At 41.8% G+C, this 19,337-nt stretch overlaps 1 protein-coding gene across 5 annotated transcripts in view; it reads right to left on the bottom strand.

The window, feature by feature from the left end:
• Positions 1–4,258: 4,258 nt before the first annotated feature.
• Positions 4,259–19,337, bottom strand: part of AGPAT5 (1-acylglycerol-3-phosphate O-acyltransferase 5) — a 63,100-nt gene continuing 48,021 nt past the window's right edge. For 3 of the 5 annotated variants that reach the window (XM_033407788.2, XM_033407789.2, XM_004280913.3), the window contains 3 exons: positions 15,568–15,729; positions 9,182–9,305; positions 4,259–6,788 (listed from right to left, as the gene is read on the bottom strand). In XM_033407788.2, coding sequence (XP_033263679.1) covers positions 6,563–6,788; positions 9,182–9,305; positions 15,568–15,729 — 512 coding nt within the window. In that variant the 3' untranslated portion in view covers positions 4,259–6,562. The remainder of the gene's footprint in view (positions 6,789–9,181; positions 9,306–15,567; positions 15,730–19,337) is intronic. The other 2 variants (XM_033407790.2, XM_033407791.2) reach the window with 1 other exon arrangement.

Below are 19,337 nucleotides of genomic sequence, written 5' to 3'. Positions count from 1 at the left end.
CTGACAGCGTTGGGTGCTGTGACCCCCCCCGAGGTGCCAGCATCCTCAAGATCCCCGAGGTCAGAGCAGCAACGGAGCACAGGCTCCGGACGCGCAGGCGCAGCGGCCATGGCTCACGGGCCCAGCCGCTCCGCGGCACGTGGGATCTTCCCGGACCGGGGCACGAACCCGCGTCCCCTGCATCGGCAGGCTGACTCTCAACCACTGCGCCACCAGGGAAGCCCGCAGCAACTGCTTTTACTCTTCCTGGTTCCAGGTGAGTTGCCTCTCGGAAGAACGTGCCAGCAATGGATGGCGTCACCAACAGCTGTCATCCGTGTAGGTCCTCGGAGCACCATCGTGCTCTGCGAAAACCTGAACCCGTGTCCAGCAGTATCCCCTACTTCCTAAGATGTCTTTGGCTTTGCCGGATTCTTCACCATCTCTCCTTGCACCCTAAGTAGGCTCCTTTGGAAATAGCTGTGTCAGCTCAGCCCTCGCAGGTGCTCCGTGATTTTTTTTTTTTTTTTTTTTGCGGTACGCGGGCCTCTCACTGCTGTGGCCTCTCCCGTTACGGAGCACAGGCTCACGGACGCGCAGGCTCAGCGACCATGGCTCACGAGCCCAGCCGCTCCGCGGCACGTGGGATCTTCCCGGACCGGGGCGCGAACCCGTGTCCCCTGCATCGGCAGGCGGACTCTCAACCACTGCGCCACCAGGGAAGCCCGCTCCGTGATATTTTGTGAGGTGAATGTGCAATGCTGGCTGCAGCTGTAGAAAATCTGGGGAACAACAATCACACCCCCGAAATCTTTAAGTGACAGTAACTGTGCTGCTAGCTCTCGAGATCGCCTTTCAGCTAGAAGGTCAAACTGTAACCCCCACCACCAAGAATAAAATCAATCAGCCAAAGCACACACAGGACAAAGCCCCGTAGGTATTCTTCAGACACCTTCCAGGGTTCCAGAATGTTCTCCGTCAGCTCCCACACCCCATACACAGCAGCTCGACAGGGAAATGCTCCTTTACTTCTAGTTCTCTTCAGCGGGTCCTCAATTTGAAACTGCTCTTTCTTCTAAGTTGGGTTCTTTCTTTCTTCATCCTGGTTTCCATTATACACAGCAAGAAATGATCTCCAAATGTGCTTACTGGTATTTCCCATTCTGAGCAGCGATAAGACACTGGGACGGGGTGGGGAGTGGGAAAAACACAACTTTCTCTGGCACCTTCCCCGAAACGAACTTCCAAAGACCTCGTAAAAGATGGAGACAGTCGTGAACACATGAAAACTGGCTAATTGTCCTGTGATGCAGATGGAAAGTATCTCCAGGATGCATGGACAGAACACAACATAAACAGGATCCTGAATGACTCAAAAATGTTTAGTGATAGATATTCCTATGTGCTTCAGAAAATAATTATTTAGTCACACATTATACAGCAGGTAAAGCTGAAGTAATTTAGGAAGAACTATAATAATCCCACTCATGAACCTTATGTAAGAATGTATTTTTTTTTGGCCGCGCCGTGCAGCAATGCAGGATCTTAGCTCCCTGACCAGGGATTGAACCCAGGCCCCCTGTAGTGGAAGCAGAGTCTTAACCACTGAACCGCCAGGGAAGTCCCTGTAAGGATGCATTTTTACAACTATTAACCCATTTGACTCTTACTAAACTCTGTGAGGTAAGTAAGTATTCTCTTCATTTTATAGATAAAGGAGGGCTCGAACAGGGAAGGTAATTTTTCTAACATTATAAACATGTAGTGATAAAGCCCAGATTATTGTACAGTTTGTGATTTCCCTTAGTAAGGGGACTTAGGTGGGATAATTTCAAACATTACACTCCTCTGTGCCACTGTAAGGAAAGCCCTCTGAACCTGCTGTTACACCTCCCCTTTACCAACGTGGGAAGGATGCTGTGCTACCAACCTGAAGGACAGGCACCTCCTTGGCTCTCAGGACCAACGTGGAGTCAGTTTGGAGAGACCATGAGACTTTCCTATGAAAATATGGAGAACCTTTCCTTTTATGATCTCTGGATTATTTGATCTAGATTTAAAACAAAACCTGTTATCTTTAAATAACTATGATCATAGTTACGATCGTCCACCTTTAAAGGCACTTAAGTAGCTTGAAGTACTGTGTTACATCGTCACTAAGCAGAAAAGAATGGGAGCACTTTTTTCTGCCCGAATTATTAGTTATGTGACTTTGTATTATTTTATTCAAACTCTGAGCTTCAGTTTCCTCATCTGTAAAACTGGAGGCAGGAGGAACCTTCCAAGAACAAGACTTACTTAGCACCGGTTACATTCCATGCACTACATATCGTGCTTCAGATGCACTGACTTACTGAGTCCTCAGCAACTCTTTGAGGTAAACACGATTAGTATCGCTGTTTTACAGATGAAAAACTCCGGTCACAGAAACTTTAACTTGCCCAAAGTCAGATATCAAGTGGTAAAACCAGGACCCAAAACCTGGTAGTCCGCCTACAGACTTGTTACTCTCAAAGGCCAACAGATCCCCACTGCTCGGGATCTATTATGAGGATTAGAGATCATGCCTGTGGGTAAGCACAGTGCCCAACGCATAGTAAGCACTCAACAAGTCTTGGCAAGTATAAAAGCAAAATGAGCTTTTAAAGCAATATACAGTATTCTATCGCTACAGGTGTCAATAAAACATACTTACATATCACATATATATGAAGTAACTGTAACCAAATATATTCTTTACCATCCCATATATCACCAAATAACTTTTGAGATTTATATTTCCCTTTTTGTTGAAATAAGGAAACATCAATAAGCGCAAGAATATAAGTCAGAATTTATTCTGAACATACCGTAAGGAGACAAGGCTGTTAGTAAATATTCTCTCCTGCTGGACACGCGGAGAACATCCACAGCAACTTCTTCTACTTTTTTTTCAGATGTAAAGATTCATAAAACTAAAATTTTAGAACATGTCTCTCTTACATATTCACATATAAGATCATGAATTGTCACTAATTTGGATGAATGACTGACCCGTCTCGTCCCCATCAGTAAACATTTATTGAGAGTTTGCCGCCCACATCAGATTTTCTCCCACACGGTAGAAGGTACTGAGCTTTCTATCTAGAGTGGCCTTCTGAAAAAGTTTTTTGTTTTTTTTTTTCTTTCTACTCAGGATAAAAACCAGGAATCTGTCTCTTTGACCTCAGGCATGAATGAGGTCAAAAATGACCCCCCAGTTGGTAGAAGTAATGGATTTACTTTATCATCCACAAATTGTAAAAGGTGTCAATGAAATCTTAGGGATAATGTCAAATCATAACTACTCTAAACTGACATAAATTAGTGACTGCAAACATGGCGCTGCAAAACATCTGAATGAAAAGTTTTAGATTCCGTCAATGCAGATTTTAGCTATATAACATCAATTATCTGAATATTTCCAATTATCAGTTTGGCCAAGTACCAATTTTCAGTCTAATGCTTAGGTGTTAGGTTAAGTTAGTGTGTTTATAATGCCAGTTATACCAAATGGTAACATAATATTCCAAGTTAGCTAATCTTCAATCTAAAAATATGTGTAATTCATAATAAAAACATGTCCCTACCCAAAAAAGAAAACCTACTTATAAGCAAAGGTGACATCTGGATAGGGGCCAAGGAAACCTCTTCCCCATCTGACGCTTCAAGAACAAATATGATTAAGGTTACAGTTTAATTTTACTTGATGGGCAAATTTTTTATATTATTTCTTTGTTTTAATGGTCAATTTATTCAGATCATTTTATTGACATGGACCTATTCAGTGAACATTAAGTATAAACCACATAATATTACTAAGGAAACGATAAAGTTTACATAATCTGGCTATAAAGAAGAACTGTACCATTCTAAATGAGAAAAAAAATCACACGGAAATGATACATATGAAAGAAATCACTGGTATGTGTGATGTAAGGATTAGTCAGATTCACACTGGACTCACCAACCTGGCTAATTTTAGGCACCTGACATGTTTCTGTGAGGTATCCTAATTATTACAGAATTGTTAAGTAATTAATATTTGCCATACATCTTATAAAGTATATGGATGAGTTAACCAAATATACTGCTTCACAATTTTGAAGATTTTAATGTATTAAAAAAACACTTGCCCAATACTTAAGAAAAATTATTATAGTTTTACATGTTCAGAACACAAGGCCAGCCATGAAGCCTATTTTATGGAATAAGAGACTGTTGGTGAATTTTTGGGTCACAAAATAGCACAGACATTAGAGACAGTGAAAGATTTTATTTTTTCTTTTACTTTCATCCCAACACACCCTTCTGCGAAAAACATAAAAGCATGCACATTGATTGCATTCTTTTAAAGATAAACCAAGTACCAACTAAGCTGTAAGTCAACAGTAGCACAAACAAAAGCTTAAATGATATTATGTGAAAAGATTTACAGGTATACAGGGCTCTTAATTTCATAAAATAATTCAAGTCATATCAATACATGTTAAAAAGAAGCTTCTAATTTTCCAAATATTTTGATACAAAAAAAATTTTAAACAAATATTTTATAGACCTTTTGCGAGAATATAAGGATAGTTACAAGAAACATGCTGTTCAAGTGATCTTATGCAGGTCACCTGGCCTTCTTCAAATCAGTTATAATCAGCATGATTCCAATGGTATTGCTTCTTAAAATTTAAATTGAGAACATATCCATGACATTCAAAGTAAGTTACACAACTTACATTTATTGTGATCTAATTAGAAATAGTTTCTAAGTTTAGGACTGTTAAAAAGAGTATTTAACGAAGACATGGGATTGATCTAAATTGCACTTTACAGGGTAAGAGAAAATTGCAGTTTGGCATGAGAACAAGTTTTACCTGCACCCCCATTCATAATGAAGCCAACTGTGTCCTGTGGGAATGTGTGTATCAATACATACACACATACTAACATACACAAACCAATTCACACCACCCAACTCTTCAGAGGGGTTACTTGAAATGGCTTACTCTGGTTCTGGAAAATCAGACCAAATTTCCCTTAATTTGTGTTTCCATTTTGTTTATCATGATTTAAATGGTGATAAAAATCCATTACTCGGAAGCAGAACTGGTATCTTAAACGACCAGCAGGCAATCAAGCTTGAATTGTAACATTAAAAATAGAGCAGATCACACTTTAAAAAAGGTCCTCTTCTAGGGGATTTATCGTTCCATGACTGAAAATTGTGTGATTTGGTTCCTGAAACAAAGCTCTTCTTTTCAGGTGATACAGATGAATTGTGTGGCCCCATTAATACCAATGGGAATGAAACAAATTCACTCCGTCCTGATGGATTAAGCCTGTACTTCACTGGCTTGAGGAAGGTGATTTCTTGACATAAGACGAACGCAAAATGCCTTTGCTGTGGATGGTGGGCTGCTCACGAGAGCTTACAAGGCTCAACTCCGCATCAGGACCAACGCTGGCTGGCGACACAGCGCTTTCCCGTGAGCCCCTGGGCCAGCCCCGAGCAGCACCCCTGCCAGTGATCCAAAGGAAAAGAACACGAATACAGTGGAAACCGACCACGACGACATAAACAAAATGATTTGGGGATTAAACAGTTTGCTAAACCCAAGAGTAACAGGCAAAAGGCACATGCTAATAAACCTAGTCAGGTGTTTGAGAGCTCCCACCATCTCAAATATCTATGGACTCAGGTCCAACAAAGGTTCACACTGATTATTTCGATATAAAAAATAACAGGAAATCTTAAGGTTTTCAAGTACTTATGGCACAAATGTCATGAAGTGCTAGGAGCTTAGCTTAAATCTTCAAAAAGCTGAGCAATTTAAAGTTCTGCTACAATGAATCAGGATCACAATTTTAACTTAAACTTAATTCTCGTATTTTTATACATTATTCTTTTGTATAGAGTACAGGGTGTGCAAATGAAGCTGTTTCAGTAAATACCAGAGATGCTAATCACTTTGCCAACATAAAGTGAACTCAGCTAACAACACAATACAAGTCCTCACTAACCAGAGCTCCCCTCACCAGCATTCCTCAGCCTCTCCTCGTGTCCTTCTCCATACTTAACTACAATTTCTTTCATCGACTTGGAGAAATTAAACACAAGGCAGAATATTACACAGCTGCAAGACACTAAATATTTCAGTGATAAGAGTTTGGACCAGTCAAGTTGTAAAAAACTGAAGATAACAAATACAGTGACATGTACTGCAAATTAACGTTCATGAATGCAGCTATCGGAATTACAAAACAGTAACAAAATATATAATCCTAACAGTCTTCTGGAGTTGACATTAGTTCATAGGAAATGCCAACTATAACATAAACTCTGTTTATCTTTTCCCTTTCCAGCAGCTTCTGGACTAAAGTTGTAAAACCATGTATGTTTGCCCAAGACCAACTGCATATCGGCTTTAGTCAGAAATTCTGTTTCATCCAATGTTCAATCAACAAGGCTTTATTTACACTTCTTATTAAATTCAGGAACAATCGGATGTAATGTGCAGCCGCCAGTAATAAACAACGTAGCACATCCCACTGCCTGGAGACAGCTACGCGTTTACGCTTTAATACTAACCCACAAGCAGCCAATTAAGGTTCCATAAATCCACGTTTTTACATATAGTTTCCTTCCAGCCTCGGTCATAAGCATTCCAGCAGTCAAACCACTTAAGATCAAGAATGATGGTAAGGTCTTCTTGAGACTTAGTTTAGAATTAACACTTTCTCCGGGAAATTTGTTTCTTCTTTCTGGATCCAGTGAATCATAAAATTCTATAAGCAATCTATGGCCAGAATGAAAAAAAAGAAGTGTTAACTTTCAGGTTTAGCCATTTCAATATTGTAATTCAACAAATATTTATTGGCTGCCTATTATATGCTGGAGAAGTTATAGGTCCTTATAGGAAACACCCAGAGAGTTGGTTTAATTGGAGTTTCTAGACACTAAAAATATCTTTAATATGCTCTATGATTAATGTATAGGAATTATATGTAATATGTAAAGACAGATGGTTTCAAGTAACTTTATGGGGATGTTTTTTAAACTTTAGATCTTTAAAACTTCACAGGGACCTGACACGCACACGGGCTTTTTCTCTGCCTCCCCCGTCTTTACCCCTCCAGACACTCCTCAGCGCAGCTCCTATTCTACCACAAGTCAGAGAAAAGACCAGCAGCTCTTATAGATGGAGAGTTCCCCCCCAGCGCCCCTATTCACATGGAATTACAACAGCAGGTAAAAGAAGGAAAAGTAGCATAGCTAATGCAGTTTCCTTATTTTAAAAATGTAAAGTTATAATAGCAGAATACACTCAACATAAAAATCTGAAACACAAAGTACAAAAAGGGAAAGTCTTTCTGTTGCCTTTCAACTCACACTCCCTAGAGAAAATCACTGTTTTAAAACGTCCAGACTCATTCTAAATATACATATAAACACCTATAACACAAAATACATAGGATATTAATCATATTGTTCAGGGTTTTTTTTTCTGATAACAGATTTTCATGTCAAAACACATAAATCGTACTTTTAAAATTTCTTCCATATCCAAAGTGGGTAGTGCTGATTAATTGGTTTAACACATTGTCATGCACAATTGAGAGTCAATGAAATACAGAAATTTGTTTATAAACTTCATATAGTTTCATTTTCAACACAGTACATTTTTAATAGCTTTCACTTGTTAAAGTTAATCTAGGAGGGTTAATTAGGAAATATTTTACTGCCATACAACAAGGAGAGAAACAATGGCAGTTTCCTGAGAAGAAGCATTTTAGGAGACTAAAACACAGGTAAAATTTCTGAACATAAACAGAATTTTGGAAGTTTTTTTTTCTAGCGGCTGCATTGGGTCTTTGTAGCTGCACGCGGGCTTTCTCTAGTTGCAGCGAGCGGGGGCTACTCTTTGTTGCAATGCATGGGCTTCTCATTGCGGTGGCTTCTCTTGTTGGGGAGCATGGGCTCTAGGTGCGTGGGCTTCAGTAGCTGTGGCTCGTGGGCTCAGTAGTTGTGGCTTGCAGGATCTAGAGCGCAGGCTCAGTAGTTGTGGCGCACGGGCTTAGTTGCTCCGCGGCATGTGGGATCTTCTCAGAACAGGGCTCAAACCCGAGTCCCCTGCATTAGCAGGCAGATTCTTAACCACTGCGCCACCAGGGAAGCCCTGGAAGTATTTTCTAAAGCCTTTAAAAACCATTCTTTTCAATGTGGTCTTAATAAATTTAAATGGTGCATCCTATAACTCACAGAGCCATTTTTTTCAGAAAGAGGAAAAAAAGTATAGATGTTTAAAACACATCTTTCAAAAAACAAAAAGGATAAAATTTCCACTGAAAACAAAACGAATAGTAAATAAATAATATATGCTGAAATTTTCATCCACGGAAATTCAATTTCTAAGTATTATGTCTAAACCTAAGAACCCAGTTTTTATCTTCCTGAAAAGAGAAGAAAATTCTAAAATTTCTACCTTTAGAAATCTGTGTAAATCACAGGGAGACTAACAGGCGCACCCTCATCTGACCTCGAGCTCCGCCTTTGCCAGAGGCATCCAGAGGCCCCGCCTGGAACTTAACTCACAGCAACTCTCAGCCAGGGGCCAACACTGCACTAGCTCCCAAGTCATGTTATTGGTGGGAGAAACACAAGGCCAACCCCAGAAACGGTTTAGGCCCCAAAATACTAAAAGCAAAAGGACACTTTTTTCGTGAAAATGTCAACCGCCCCTTCTTCTTCCAACAAATACACTGGAGTCAGTTCCACATACACGTGAGACACCATCCTCCACCCCACAGCCCGATTCTACACACCGCCGGCCTGCTGGCCTGCCCTCAGCACGCACACACTCCCCTGGACCCGGGAGGGCGGGCCTGGGGCAGCTCAACAGTACAAAGCTTTCTGTGTGTCTCTCTCTTCTTTAAAAAATTTTATATCTTTATACACAAATTATTGAAATGCAGTAAATAACAAAGGACAGCCCCCATAACAAGATCTTTCACAGTGACCTGTAACAGTCAAGTTTAAAACATGGACAGAGGAGGCATGGAATGAGACCTGACTTGAGTTCATAAAAGGCTTTCTTAAGATAATAAAACTGTTTACATTCGTCTCACGCTGTTTACTATAGTGACTGTGTCGAGCCACTGTTTCTGAAGGGCTAGAACTGTCATTACTCACTTATCTTTTATTTCAAAACGTTCATGAAGCCATCTTTTCATGTATACTTGTTCTTCTGGGACATCTTTTTTGTCTATACGATCGATGTGAATATGAATTTTTGGACATTCTTTGCAGAGAAATTCTAACAAGAAACAAAAATATTTCATTTTTATTATTTTAGAATTCACAGTTACATAAAACGATAAAAATGAGCTTTAAAAAAGTTTAAAAACAATGAAGACCAGATTTTTTCTTTAGCCAAAAAAAAAAAAAAAAAGAAGAAGAAAACAAAGATCATAAACTGGTGGTTTTGGGTTTCAAGCTGAAGTAGTAATAACTTCCAAGTCTTCCACAGTTAACTAGGTCACGAGTTAAATCAACCAAATGTGACTTTCCATACAACAACCTTTAGTAGATTCGACAGGCAGCCCAGGGTCAGGAGGCTGGCCTCTACCAGAAGCACGGACCCACCCTCCGAAGGGATCCCCAGATGCCAACCACCATCAGACCCACCAATCCCCTTCACGGGGCCACCAGCCTCCGGTCCCAAGCCTAGGGCTTGTCGCGCGTCCCCGCTGCTCCCACTGGGCGGTGAGCCCCACAGGGCAGGGATGGGTGTCGCTGGCAGCACTGGGCGCACAGGGGCACTTAACCCCTCGGTCCTAGTGCTGGGCCGGCCTGGGCCCTGCCTCCACGGCTCCACAGTCCTCCCCGCTCCTCTGTGACTTGCCAGTGGTTTCTACTCACTGGTACTCCTTGCTTTCCTGATCCTTGCTGTATTTTAACGTATTCTATGTGGTTCAGGAACCAAATTTCTTTCCGTGGAATAGCTATGAGCCCTTCAATAATTACAGCTCCCAAAACATGCTAATTTGAAAAAAGCAGATGGTCCTTTTTGCAGCCCACATGGCACAAGGGATAAGGTCAGGATTTATTCCAAGATAAGACAGAACTTTGAGTCCGGAAATACCCTTTTCTGCAGGTGGCTTTCTGTGGAGACATGAGCATATTAACATACTTAAATTCCTGGAGAACAAGGAAATATTGCTACGAGATTTAAGAGAAGACTATGTTCCCTGGGTGGGCACGCAAGTAGGAGGCCGAGCCCTTTTATCTCAAGCCGATATGTGTCCAAAGACGTGTTCTGAGAAGCGGTGACTAGTGTGCTGCAGAGTTTGCGGAAGACTTTAAGCTAACCCTTAAAGAGGGTTCTGCCTCTGGACCACACACACCTCTTTCTGCTAAGTGCTCGCTACAACTGCTCTGAGTAACATGCTGCACTTAGGTCATCAAAAATTCTCTCATTTTTTCTACACTTTTAGGAGTGAATTGGCTTTGATGATAAATGTGCAAAAACACTGCCACAGGGAAGATTTTACTTTTTCAATATTTTTCTCTTAATTTTCCTCAAGTTCCATTTCCCTTTAAATCAAAGACTGGCTTAAGAAGTGCTTTCAGGAGCTGAACTGGGCATGGGCCAAGAGCACAGCCAGTGAGCCAGCGGCCTGGGTTCTGAGCCCTCACCAGCCCTGCGCATACCTGTCAGCCTCTCTGTGCCTGTTTCCACATCCGTACGAGGGAGGTGACAGCAGCAGCCCCTGCCTGAGAGGTTGTCATGAGCTACGTTATTATGAAGGGAAACAAGACGTAGCCGACCACGGAAAGCCACCTCCTCTGATTCCTCTTTGCAACGTGAGGGTGTTGGGAGCACGTGGGACAGGACCCCACACACACGTGCGCTGCAGGTGACTGACCAGAATCTGTTGGCTGCACGTGACTTCTCACCTCACCTTCCTATTTCTATTTCTGATACATAAAAATGCAGATGCCGACACCAACTTTCCTACCTTCACTTAATTACCTACGCCTGCCCCTCAACACTTCTGTTAATTAAGTGGTCATCCAACTGACACTGCATTTATTCTTGATATTCCAAGTCCCGTGCACAGACGTACAGAGTCCGCAAGGAAACGAAACCGACTGCACTTCCAGCGTCAGGAACGAATGCTTGTGAACTCAAGTGTTTGGGACGTGTCAGCAAGGCCTCTAGTAAGATGCTGGCGTGAGGAAAGGGCCCTGAAGTTCGCATGGGTGCTTTTAGGTTTTCCCACCTAAAATGTACACGGTACTGTGGTATTTACACCACGCTTTCGTGCACGTCACTTCATTGGACCTTCGTGCACCTCTCTAGGCAAGGACTGCTGTCTCCCCGTGGGGATGAACGAACCAAGGCCCAGTGTCGTCAGCAGTGGAGACAGGCTGGCCCAGTCCCTGTGGTCAGGCGTCCAGATACAGACCATACAAGCACCAGATCAACTCTCAGCGCACCCAGGAGGTTCTCCCACCAAAGATAAGAAATGAGTAACGAATACTTTCCTCGATAGTCAATAAAGCTTTTGTGTCTATATTAGTAAAAATGCTTTTAGTTGGGGCACATTTCATAGGGCATGAGCAACAATTATCCATAATATTTAGGGAATGTAGGAAAGTACTCAAATTAAGGTGTAATTGTTTTCTAACTATAGCTTTTCCAGCAGGTCCCTAGAGTATATTGATACGCTAGGGCCAAACAGAAAGTCTTCCAAGTATCCACACATGTCACAAGGTCTAGTCTCTCAGAGACCGAGTCCCGAGTGCTCTGTGCCTGGGGAGCCTAGCGAGAAAGGCAGAGCACAGACAGCGGGGCCCAGGATGTGTGCGGGCTGAGCTGTGCGCCTCTGCACGCCGGGCCCGCAGGTGGTGCCCATACTGCTTACCGTCCGCCTTTCAACCTGCCCCCTTCCCTCTGAAAACAAAAACAAAAAACCAATATGACCTAAATCCAACAAAAACTGGATAGATACATTGTTGTATATTCACACCAATGAACACTACGTAGCCTTATACAAAAATTACATAAGTGTATATACTGACATGTAAAGATGTTCATGACACACTATTAAGGGGAAAAAAAGCAGGATATGAAGATATATATACATATATAACATCTCATTTAAAAAAATACATAAAGGCACATCACGCCAACATACAGACATTACAGAAAAGAAGACTTTGAGGGAAACATCTGAACTGTTGTCTGGGGCTGCATCTGGACAGGTGAGTTTGTAGAGTTTTTTCCCTTCTTTCCCTCTGAATATGTTTTCTTTTCGTATAAGAAAATATTAAGACAAAAAAGTTACCTAGAACCATATAAAACGCTTAAACAGAATATCAATTGTTGTCCTTTAGCTCACAATTTCTTCTGGTACACCACCCATTTTAAAAACAGGATTTATAAATCAATTACAATCAAACTGCCCTGTCTCACCTCTGCCCAATGGACGCTGTCCACGAAAGCGCTCAGACTTTGCTGAAAAGACCAGATGAACCACAAGAGGACGCCCAGATGGCTCTGAGCCATACCCACATTCTAATGAAACAGACCACGAAACGGGAAGGACACGGTTCACTACCTGCCGTCGCCCTCTCTGACACGAGGCCTCATGAGACCCACGCTACCAGACGCTGGCCACCGCAAGGACCCCTGCGGGGTCACCAGCACGCAGCTTCAGCCCCGCTGCAGCGAGCCCGTCAGCAGTCTGCAGTGCAGCTGAGGCCACCCAGGTAACTCTGATGGAACCTCGATCCTCCTACAGGGCTTTGAGAAACACCGGTCTACGGCATATCTATGAACAATCTAGCAACTTTATGGAAAAAAATTTTTAATTGGGCTATCAAATATGAATATTAAATAACAGCCCACTGTGTATGGAGATAACATTTAATACTTATTCAACTCAGCCACAAGGTACCTACAATATTCCAAGTTATGGAATTTTATACTTAACCCTACTTACATCTAAATTTAAAGTGAATCTTAATTTATACTAGACTAAGTAGAGCAGCGTATCAATCAGTTTATGTAATAATGAGTTTTTCAAGCTACAGGTCTCAACTCACAATCAAAATCAACACACAACAGATGTCATCTCTTACGTGCACAGGTATATTTGTAGAATAATGTCTCAGCAGTGGGAATGTAAATGCTTTAGTAACTTTGACAGACATTGTCTGGACAACTTCTACAGAGGTTGCACTGTATTGCACTCCTACCAGCAAAGTATGAAAGTCTCTGAGATACTTTAATCTCACCCACAGGGCCTGTTATCTAACCTGTTAATGGGGATTTTTGCCAGTCTGATAGTAAAAAAATGGTATCTCATTATACGTTTTAATTTTTCTTATTATGAATGAGGTTGAACAATTTTTTTCTGTGAACTGTCTGTTCTTGCCCTTTACCCATTTTTCTACTGAGTTACTACTGATCATATCAATTTATAGGAACACTTTGTACAGTAAGGAAATCAGCCTTTTTCTCTGCAACCCTCCGCTTGTCTTTTGCTTTTACTCTGCTGTAGTCTTCCTTGCGGAAATATTTACTCTTAATTGACGAAATGACACATTTTGTTTTCCACATGGCTTCTGAGTGTGACAGCTAGGAAAGCCAGCCTTTTCAAAAACAGAGACCCTCCGTCATGAATACACAAAGCCCCGTCGGCTACGGTGCAGAGCAAGTGGAGCAACGAGATGGGGCGCTGGGTCTGGAGCCCGGGAGACACAGCTGAAAACGGTTTGCCTCCAAAGGCACTTCTGATCTACCTGGGCAGGGGCAGATTAGCCACATGCCAAGTGCTAACCTTACGTGCACTTTGTGCCACGGGAGTGGAGAGCAAGAGGAAGCTTCGTGAGCTAGCAAGCAGAGGAGCGAGGGAAGCCTTCGTGGGGACAAGGGTGCAGACTTGGATGAGAGCAACAGAGGGGAAGGTGGCCTGGCCTACACACGGCCCTCGGTCAGAGCCCGCATGGAGGTGCAGGAGGGTTTCAGTGACAGCGAGGAAAGCGGTCCCACCCAGCGAGCAGCACAGAGTAGGAGGAAACGATGTGAAGGAGGGGCTTAGGGACCAGGATGCTGAGTCCCGGGACGCCAGCGCTGATCCCGTGGGCGCGGCCCAGCCCACGAGTTCCTAGGACTGGATGGTGACATGATAAAGCAGCATTTTTAAAAGGTTATTATGGGAATTAGATCTGGTCTTCATAAACAATAAAAATGTGTTTAATCTTACTTTTTGAACAACGTTTGGTAAACGGATGGCAATACTGGTGAATAACTAAATGCACTGTCCTCAAATGGAGAACTGGGTGAATGACTCCTTCCACGGTTAAAAAAGAAAAAAAAGTATTATACGTTGCCTTTTCTGTAAGAGGGATGGACAGTAAATTTGTACACACGATACACAAGAAAGGAAGAAAAGTGGTTACCGCTGCGGAGGGGAAGGGGGAGACCAGGTGGATGGGGACAGGGTGGAAACAGGCCGTTTCACTGTACACTTTATATACTTTTGATTTTTAAACTGTATGATGTATAATACATGCCAAAGAATTACACTTAAAATCAAATTTAAAAAGCGTGAGCTTCCGGCTTTCCTCGGAGTTGAAGGCGGTCACGAGAGCGGTCGGTCGGTCTTGCTTTAGGTGCAGCCGCCCCAGGTCTGACCTCCTCCCGCCACCATCAAATTTGCCACCTTTTAGTCCCTTCCTGCCTCAGCCGTCTGTCCTCTCTCCCAACGTCCGGGAGCTACCCTCTGTGCCCCTGAACACGTTCTGAACAGCCGCCTTCAAGAGCTGCTACGGAGAGAAGCACCTGACAAGCAAGCTAGCCGCACGGCCGCCAGCTGCCAAGGCGAAGCGTGAGGCCCCAGCCTGACACCCCGAGGAGGGGACGGCGGCTCCACACGCGTCCTGTGCCCACCCCACGTCCCAACGGCGACAGCAATCACGAGTGCCTGTGGGTATGTCTAACTAAAACATTCTGCTTGCTTACAATTCTAGTTTTTTCTGGTTATTCTGACATAAACAGTAGCTCAAAGGTCCCCAATACCTAGCACATGGCTGAAAAAAAGAAAAAGTCACGTAACTGTCAGTGACACTAGATGTCACCGATGTTATATGACAAACACATACAAAGATAGACACTGAGCATCAGTGCACACCTCAGCGCTGCTAGGTTGCACTCTCCTGCCTCACTCCTTCCTTAGATTCACCTCGGCGCCGCTAGATTCCACTCTCCTGCCTCACTCCTTCCTTAGATTTATGTAACTTTTCCATTTCTTGGTGTAAACCTTGGGAGGAAAGAGGCTGAGTTAATGATATTGGGCAAGTTCAAGGACTAACAGGACAGCCAAGAAGTACCAAACTTAGCAGGACTAATGAAATTTCAACTGTTACAGATTAATAAAAAATACGTGAGAAATACAAGTATATATACTTGGAAACCATATCAATGTAATGTAGTAGAACACACCTACCTTTTTACAAAATAAACTCTACCTGGGTGAACATACATGACTCGCTCGAAACCAACTTACCAGCCATGGACGGCGCTTCTTTCCGCTGCCCTTTATCATCCACAGTCCCCTCAAAAGCCACTGTAACATCATAAATTGCATCTAAGTAATTCTTCATAGAATCAAAAGCAACATGAGTTGCCTTTATTCTTGGTGTCAGCACATGTTTTAATACTGGAAGGCCTAGAAAAGAAGTTGATTCAGTGTGGCCATACATTAGTCACAAAACACCTTGGAAATAGAATATAACATCTAAACTGTTTTTAAGTTTCCACTAATAGACCAGTATATACTTTCGGTTAAATCTCATACCTACAGGACGTTAAGAAAGTTTAGACAGCACTCTCACATGACTTTCTCAATTTAAATCAACATTCATTTAATACACATTTATTAAACATCTACATGTATAAGACCCGGTGGGAAGCTGTTGGAAAACCTGCCCTCAAGAAGCTTATGGCCTCTCAGAAACCCTTTGATTTGGAAAACTCTGACAAGAGTAAACATATGATCCTCATTTCTGGCAACAGAATAAAGGTGGTAGCACCTTGCCCATTGTCACTCAAGACTCAGGAACAATTCCCTAATTTCTGACTCCAAGTCCCTGATTCTTTCAGTTCTATTTCTACTCAAATAGAGATGCGGTGGGAACCGAAATGACCCCCACTGTGTACAATATTTGAACTAAGAGCTGATGTGGTCTATATAACATGAAATACTGGCCTGACTTTTAGGGTAACCAAAGAATCTAATTCCTCGGTAAACTTTTTAAAAAATCTGAACTCTAATTCACATACCATAAAATTCACCGTAAAGCATACAATTCAATGGTTTTAGTTTATTCAAAGAGCTATACAACCCCACTAACAAATCCCAGACCATTTTCACCACTCCAAAGACACCTTTCAGCCACGGCAGACACTGCACACTATCCTCCCGGCACACACCCACCCCACTACCACAAGTCTACTCTCAGTCTCTATGGATTTCCCGATTATGAACATTTCACGTAAATGAAATCACAGCATGTGGACGTTTGTGTCCGGCACGTACATCAGTACTTCATTACTTTTTCTGGCTGAATAATGTTCCATCGTATGGATATGCCACATTTTGTAAATCCACTGACTAGCTGACAGACATGTGGGTTGTTTTCACCCTCCGGCTATTGTGAGCAATGCAGCTATGAACATTCATATAAACTGCATATGAACGCTGCACATGGACAAGTCTTGGTATGAACATACGATTTCAATTCTCTTGAGTATATTATTTATATATATATACACACACATATACTTTTATTTTTTAAAATTTTTATTGGACTATAGTTGATTCACAATGTTGTGTTAGTTTCAGGGGTACAGCAAACTGAATCAGTTATATACCACACCTATACTTTCAAAAGCTTCTTTAAGTGAGACAATATTGCAATTTATATAGAATAATTCATCACACATTCATTAGTGTGCCTGCTAACGCTAAGAATTTGTTCCTTTCCCCTTCCTATTTCCTACTGTCCCCCTTTTCCTGGATTAGAATATTTATTGACAATTTAACAGAAAAGTGTAGCTCTCCGAAGAAGTGACATGAAAATAGACTAGAAAAAAACTTGATTTGGATTTTCTATGGCTTCTCTCCAGGGAAAATTAGCTGCATAAGAAAGAACAGCTATAGTATGTTGGGATCTTCCTGCAGAAGAATTTTTAAAATGCAGAGTGGTGTGGGAAAGACAAAGATTCCCACAACCACATGTCTGACTTGAGTCCCTAGGGCAGAAACAGTTTAATTTATTCACAAACTTATAACAAAAATCTGAATAGTATACCAGGCTGGGAAACATTGGTTTGTCAATTAAATTAGTTAATACTTCCTTCTTTGCTATTGGAACTCACCCAGTTTTATTGCGTCCATAGTTCTACAGAATCACACTGTGGTATTCAGTAAGAACAATTATTAGAATCTAAGTTAAGTCAGTAAGAAGATAAGAAGACAGAAAAGTAATACTTCCCTAAAAATGAGTTATAGTGAAGGTTTGGAAAAATCAACTTTGTGGCAGATGAATAAGAAATACCTATCACTAGTATGTAGACAAAGTGAAGGCAAAGTCTTCTCACTGAGGAATGTACTAGGGGCTGCTCCAAACCTTGGGTCATTATTATAAAACCAATTTCATAGGGACTTCCCTGGTGGCGCAGTGGTTAAGAATCAGCCTGCCAATGCAGGGGACACGGGTTCCAGCCCTGGTCTGGGAAGATCCCACATGCCAAGGAGCAACTAAGCCTGTGCACCACAACTACTGAGCCTGCGCTCTAGAGCATGTGAGCCACAACTACTAAGCCCGCATGCCACAACTACTGAAGCCCACGTGCCTAGAGCCCCGTGCTCTGCAGCAAGAGAAGCCACCGCAGTGAGAAGCCCGCGCACCGCAACAAAGGGTAGCCCCCGCTCGCCACAGCTAGAGAAAATCCGCGCATAGCAATGAAGACCCAACGCGACCAAAAATAAATAAATATGAAATAAAAAATAAAACCAATTTCATAATAACACTATAGAGACCAATTAGAGTTTCAGTACAGAGAGAGCCAGATAACAGGCATTTATAATTAACTGCTTGGGCTCGAGCTCACCATACTGAGGACTGCCTCTGCCTCTACGGAAGAGAAAACCCCTGAGCCCTAAATAGGAAAATGGTAGCTAATTAAACTGTTTCTGGTCAATATCTAGCCTGTTCTAGTATCTGCTGTGCCTTGTTTCCATCTCTAGACCTCCTGAACTTCTAGTTGGTACTAACGATACTCTACCTTACCTTTTGACCAAGCTTCTCCCCGAGGGCCATTATAGTGATGCTTGGTATAACTGAAATTGTGTTGTTAGTATTATATATTGGAAACATAAATGAATGATACTCATTGGACAGAAAATCTTTATTGATCCATGCAGGGGATTCTACATTTTATATATATATATATATATATATATATATACCTACATATATATAATATATATATACATGCACACACACATACGTATTATCATCTCACTTTACTCCCACTAATTAAGTAACCAAGGTTCAGAGGGATAAAATCATTTGCTCAAAGTCACACAGCTCACAAGACTTTATAATGTCTTGTTCAGTACTTTCTAATTCAGTAATTATTAACAAGATACTACTCTAAAATTATAAACATGTAGGTTACAGGTTAATGAGACAATAAAATAAATAGCTATAGTACACGGTAGAATGTCTTAAGAGATTAAAAATATCCTCAGAATATAAAAATATTACTCACACTTAAAGATACTGTCACTCACTCATAACTTACTGGTAAAGGCTTCAGGAAAAACAGCACATTGGAGCGAGGCCAGGATGGAGGCTAGTAGGGTAGAAAGTGGGGGAAAGCCTAGCGGATGAATGAAGGAAGAGAGGCAGGATGTGGAAGGTCTGTGGAGCACATGTCCAGAGCCAGTAAGGAGTTAAGACTGCTAAGTGCACTGGGCGACACTGCTGAAGGCTTTAGAATGATGGGCGGATGTACTTATGTTGGTCTGTGGGACTCCATGGATTTTAGGCCAAAGGAGAAATAATATCTAGGTGCTAAGAAGAACGGTTTAGGTTTCAGAAATAGTTTAGGACATCAGGTCATAGGCAATGAGGTCCTGAATTAGGATTGAAGTAGTGCAACTGGAAAGAGAAAATGTAGTCAAGTGATGTTCAAAAAACCAAATACACATCGATTCAGCAAAAATTAAATGTGGCAGTTAAAAAAAAAAAAACGGAGTAAAAAGTA

This window comes from Orcinus orca, chromosome 21 (assembly GCF_937001465.1).
Source record: "Orcinus orca chromosome 21, mOrcOrc1.1, whole genome shotgun sequence".
Taxonomy (NCBI): Eukaryota; Metazoa; Chordata; class Mammalia; order Artiodactyla; family Delphinidae; genus Orcinus; species Orcinus orca.
Note: the sequence above shows the minus strand (reverse complement) of the source record. Positions and strands in the feature narration are given on the sequence as shown.